The sequence below is a fragment of the Babylonia areolata genome, chromosome 23 (assembly GCF_041734735.1).
Source record: "Babylonia areolata isolate BAREFJ2019XMU chromosome 23, ASM4173473v1, whole genome shotgun sequence".
Classification (NCBI taxonomy): Eukaryota; Metazoa; Mollusca; class Gastropoda; order Neogastropoda; family Buccinidae; genus Babylonia; species Babylonia areolata.
This window is the reverse complement of record NC_134898.1, coordinates 37,838,851-37,844,612: the sequence shown is the minus strand read 5'-3', so window position 1 is coordinate 37,844,612 and position 5,762 is coordinate 37,838,851. Positions and strand designations below refer to the sequence as shown.

Below are 5,762 nucleotides of genomic sequence, written 5' to 3'. Positions count from 1 at the left end.
TCTCGATGTCTGCAGTCAGGGTCCAAGTCTCGCAGGCGTAGAGCAATATTGATATAACCAGGGAACGCATCAGTCTGATTTTTGAGCTGAGAGCGATGTTTTTGTTGTTCCAGATGGTGTTCAGCTTGTTGAGTGCCATTGTTGTTTGGGCAATTCTCGAGAGTACTTCTGGTTTAGATCCCTCATCTGACACGATTGCTCCCAGATATTTGAAGCTGTGGACTGTTTTAAGCTTTTCGTCGTTGACTTTGATGTCAATGCTGATGCCGTTGGTGTTGTTAGTCATCAGTTTGGTTTTCTCCGCACTGATTTGCATTCCATACGATGTGGAGGCTTTGTCTAGATGTTTGACCAGGCTTGCCAGTTCTTCTTCTTTTCCAGCCAGTCCATCAATGTCGTCGGCAAAACGTAGGTTTGTGATTGTTCTGCCGCCTATGCTGACTGTTCCTACATGCTCTTCCAGTGCGTCAGTCATTATTCTTTCTAAGAAGATGTTGAAGAGTGTTGGGGAGAGTAGACAGCCTTGTCTCACTCCGACTGTGGTTCTGAACCAGTCCCCGATGCTATTGTTGAGGTAGACGGCACTGGTGGCTTTGTCATAGAGGTGCTGTATCAGTCTGATCAGGTTGGCGTTGATGTTGTACAGATTCATGGTAGCCCACAAAGCTGCATGCCAGACCCTGTCAAATGCCTTCTTAAAATCAATGAAGACGTGGTAGAGGTCTTGTTGGTGTTGATGGTACCTCTCACATAGCAACCTCAAGTTGAAGATTTGTTCAGTTGTGCTCCTTCCTGGTCTGAAACCTGCCTGTTCTTCAGCAATGATGTTTTCTGCTTGTGGTTTCAGTCTGTTAAGCAGGATCTTCAACATGACTTTGCTGGGATGACTAATCAGGCTGATGGTGCGGTAGTTTTGACACTGCTGGAGGTTGCCCTTTTGGGGAGGGTGATGATCAGTGATTGTGTCCACGGTGTGGGCCATTCCCCTGTTTGCCAGATCTTGTTGCAGATTTTCAGTAGCACATCTATCATAACTTCACCCCCTGCTTGGACCAGTTCTGATGGGATGTTGTCCACTCCTGCCGATTTCCCTTTTTTCAGCGATGCTATTGCTGCCTCTATTTCTTCACGGAGTATGGGGTGATTACTGTTATCAGTGGCTGGTGGAACATTCAGTGGCTGGTGGAACATTCAGTATAAGACATTATTTTCAGGAATGGTCACTTTTTTTTAGAAATACATAATGTGGTTTCAAACTTCTCATCAATCGTTTACCAGCCAAACGCAGGGGTGTGTCTTTGGTAGATCTGTGGCTTCGGATTTTGATTTTCTATCACTGATAAATGTCTCCCAAAACCTATAAGGTCTGGGTAAGTAATGAAGGGACACAGGCTGCACAAAGTACTACACGTTTTTCATATTTTTGAATAAGACAAAGTACATTGGTGAGGTGGTGACCAGCAACAAACTTACAGTGTCACTTTCGTTCGAACGAGATGGAGCATTGTCACTGCAACACAACTTTAATCTGACAATGATGAACATCAAGCACTAAACAAATTCTGTTCGTCTTAGAGAGACAAGGGCATACAACTCTAAGCCAATTCTGATCACCGCCTCTCTCTCTCTTAGCCAGGTTTCCAGTCGTGACAGTAAACACAGTTCATGATGACGATGTGGCGACGATGTTTCAGGGACCCCTTACGGCAAGTACAACGTCATCGACACAGACTACGACACCTACACCCTCATCTACTCCTGTGAGTCCATCCTGGGCGTGGCTCACATCGAGTTCGCCTGGATCCTGGCCAGAGAGAGGCAAATCAACCAGACCCTCACTGACCGACTGATGAACGAGCTCAAGGGGTACGGGGTGGACGTCACCAAGTTCAAGAAGTCTGACCAGGAAGGCTGCCCAGCCTAAAGCTGCGATTGGGGCTTTTCTCGGGAACTCTCTGCCATCATTTAGAAATCGGACCAAGAGGGCTGCACAACTTGATTTCCTTTAGAATGATATTCTAAATAACAGACATGTTTCTTTTTCTCGTTTTCTTGCTAACTTGAGTTCTTCCTCGAATACTATTTTGTTTTGGCTGTCGTTTTCTCTTCTGTTAGAATATTGTGTTCCATTATTTTTTTATTTTTTTTAAATGATGCTATAAATTTCTAACTGAAAATCTCATGTTTAATCATTACAATGTATTTATCATTTTTCCCAGTGGTTGTTATCGAAATGATTGATTAATGACGCCAGTTTGTACATTTTACGATGACTGAATGAAAGATGAGAAGTGTGATGGAAGAATGAGTGGTTGAATGATTTAGAATTACGCCAGTCTGTACAGAAGTTCTGATCTCATTATGCATTGTAAATAAAATCAGATATAACATTCCACCCTGTCTTTGACAGTTTTTCCCCTTCGCCTTTCTGACATTGCCTCACGCCCTTTCTTGTCTGTCTGTCTGTCTGTCTGTCTCTATCTCTCTTTCGCTATATTTGTGATTAAAGATATAATCCCTCACTCTTTATCTCTCTTTCTCTCCCTCCCCCCCTCTCTCTCCCCTCCCCCCTCCCCTCTCTCTTTTCTCTGCCTACCTCTTAGTCTCAGATTACCCTTCTTCTTCTGTATCTGCCTCTTTCTTTTATCTGCACTCGGCGTGTGTGTGTGTGTGTGTGTGTGTGTGTGTGTGTGTGTGTGTGTGTGGTGTTGGGAGATGAGAGAAATATTCAGATTCAGATGATTTATTCATCGATAGGTCTAGGCCCCTTGAGAAGGGGTAAGTGAACAACAATAATAATATCAAACAAAATGAAAATATCTAACCAACCATGCATGAAATACACACATTACATAAACGCTGCATTGAAGTATAGCATCTTAAGATGTAACGATTTCCCTAAATTTTAACGCCTGGTGCAAAAACAGTGCCAGTTTCCATACATCATCATGTCTCGTGGATGACAATAATAACCTCAATTTGAATAGACATGGCTGTCGATGTACTTAGGTGGTATACATTTTTCTCTAATTCTACAAAGAGCTGGACAACGAAAAACAAAATGCACCTCATCTTCTCTGTCTTCTTTACATAACGAAATAATCAAAACATTGTCAGTAAAAGCTCTGTATCTATATTAATGTGTAGCTAGATCTGACACGCCCAACCTAAATCTTGTTGTTACCTGCTTCAAATACATGTCCATGTTACAAACCAACTACGTTTTCACATCATGTGTATGTCCAAATGTTCTATACAAACTCAATCTTTCACTATTTTGAATAATTTTTATGGTCATTCCAGTCCTGCCATCAACAATCATTCAAGCGCTGCCGGAAAAGTGTTAAAAATTGATTCATACTACCAACACCTTGATTCAACCACACACCACCAAAACCATATCTAAATAAACAAAATTAATACGCACATCTGTGACCCAGTTTCTCTCTTCCCTAATGTCTAACTCATTCAATATTTTGCAAGCTCTATAAGGTATTCTATAATCTTCCATTTGTAACTTAAGCCAATAACGGCTATACACTGCATAGCTGAATTAATATGAAATATATTGGATATAGGTGTATGCAAATCTACGCCTAGAAATTTCTTCAACCAAACAAGTGCACAGATTCACATTCCAACACACACACACACACACACACACACACAGAGTGAAAGTGTGTGTGTGTGTGTGTGTGTGTGTGATCAGTGTGTCTGTGTACGTGTGTGGAACTTTTTTTTCTTTTTCTTTTTTTTTTCGAAAAGGGGAAAACGTTTTGTTGTTGACTGTTTATTTGGTTGTTTTTTCTTCGTTTATTCGTTTGTTTCTCTGTTGTTGTTTTTAGCTCTATTCATTTAATTTCATTGATTGATTGATTATTATTATTATCATCATCATTATCATTGTTATCATCATCATTTTTTAAATACCTTTATTATGATCATAATTTTATTATTATTATTATTGTTGTTATTTTCGTTGATCTATTTTTCTATTTTATATCAATTTAGTATTATCGTTCCATCTTTCTTGTGGGTATGGAGTTTGGGGGGTTGCCGTGTAGCTGTTGCCCAGGCATTATCGATTGTTTGAGTGGCATTACTCCCCCTGACTCCCATGACTGGTCTGGCGAAGTTCCTGATCCGTCAGTCCTGAAAGAGCTGTTCATGTTTGGTTGAGCACTGAGTGAGTATATAGATGGGTGGCAGGGACTGTTTTGGAGTTGCAGTTTGAAGCTGTATATATAGAAATGCGGCATGAATTGAGTTTGAGCAACACACACACACACACACACACACACACACACATACACACACAGATCGAGAGAGAGAGAGAGAAGAAGAAGAAAAATTTGCTATGAAACAAATCAACTTTCAACATAATTATTGTCAAGCACGGTCCAGATGTAAGGAATGGTTACACATCCGTATAAAGTTTGATTTATGAATCTACTTAGATTTAGTTGTTTTCTTCCTGCAGCACTCACACTTAAAGAAAAGAAGAAGGTGCGTACACTTTGTTGCCGTACATATCCACCCCACAATACATTTGACATTTTAGGCCGGCACAACGACAATAATGACAATGCTACCAGTGCTACTACTACTACTACTAATATTAATGATAATAATAATATGAAAAACACACACCATCTATTGCTGTTTGATTATGTTAACTAGCAAATAATCTAACAAATAAAAAAAAAGAAAACAATACAAATGATGATAAAAAATAAATGAATTATAGAAATAATAATGAATTAGAAATTGATGAATACTATAAAAAAAAATTAAATAAATTAAAAGAGAGAGAGAGAGAGAGAGAGAGAAATGTAAGAAATATTTTCGATTGATTAAAAAAAAAAAAGAAAAAAAAAGTAATGGTATAAATAAATAATAATAAAATCTAAAAATAATATTATAACGTTAAGCAATTATTCTAACCGATGAAAAATAAAGATAGAATTTACACACACATCAGAAACAACAGATTAAAAAAAAATTTTTTAAAGATACAAAAGAAATGTGGTCCGACTGTATCGGACGGGCTGCCAACAGACGCCCATTCACAGGTGCGATCCCACTACTGCGCGACACGGAGCCTTTTGCCTGCTCTGTTTCCAGCCTGGGCCAGTGCGGCTCTCCTTAGTCAACCTGGGCCCCCAGGGCTCCCCCCGTGGGTCCATATTGATGCCGGGCTTAGTGCGGACACCCGATCGACATGGCACGCCTGCTGGCAGGGCCCCCGCCCTCAAACCGTTCCCATCTCAAGCCTCCAGGTAGCTGGATTACAGGAGCTCGCCACAACTCCCAGCGATAACACCTACAAAAATAACTCAATATAAGTCTAATTCCAGGCGGAGAGAATTTTTTAAAAAATATATAAATTGGTTGAAAAAATTGTCATTCTATCGTAGGTAATGATTTGTAAGAGGCAATTACAAAATTTATGAGTCTGTTCACAAAAAACATCGAAATTTGTCGATTTCGAAACTGAAGTTCCATCGTCGATTTCTAACCTTGACAATAGCCTCGTTGTCGGTGTTTTCTGTTGTGTCTAAAAATGAGACAGTCTTCGCGCAAACCTAGAAAAAATAATCATAAAGATTATAGCGATTATGTACATCTCGCTGTCTTTTCCCCAGTCACTAGTGGTTGAGGATGTACCAGAAGTCATTTAAACTATCGCTTATTCGTTTCCCCCCACCACTTCACATGACCCTGACCTTGACCTGAGGAAGTAAACATAGTCTCACTCCTCT

At 39.9% G+C, this 5,762-nt stretch overlaps 1 protein-coding gene across 1 annotated transcript in view; it reads left to right on the top strand.

The window, feature by feature from the left end:
- Window positions 1-1,924, top strand: part of LOC143297667 (apolipoprotein D-like) — a 4,891-nt gene extending 2,967 nt beyond the window's left edge. The window contains exon 4 of the mRNA XM_076610086.1: window positions 1,695-1,924. Coding sequence (XP_076466201.1) covers window positions 1,695-1,924 — 230 coding nt within the window. The remainder of the gene's footprint in view (window positions 1-1,694) is intronic.
- The last annotated feature ends 3,838 nt before the right edge of the window (window positions 1,925-5,762 follow it).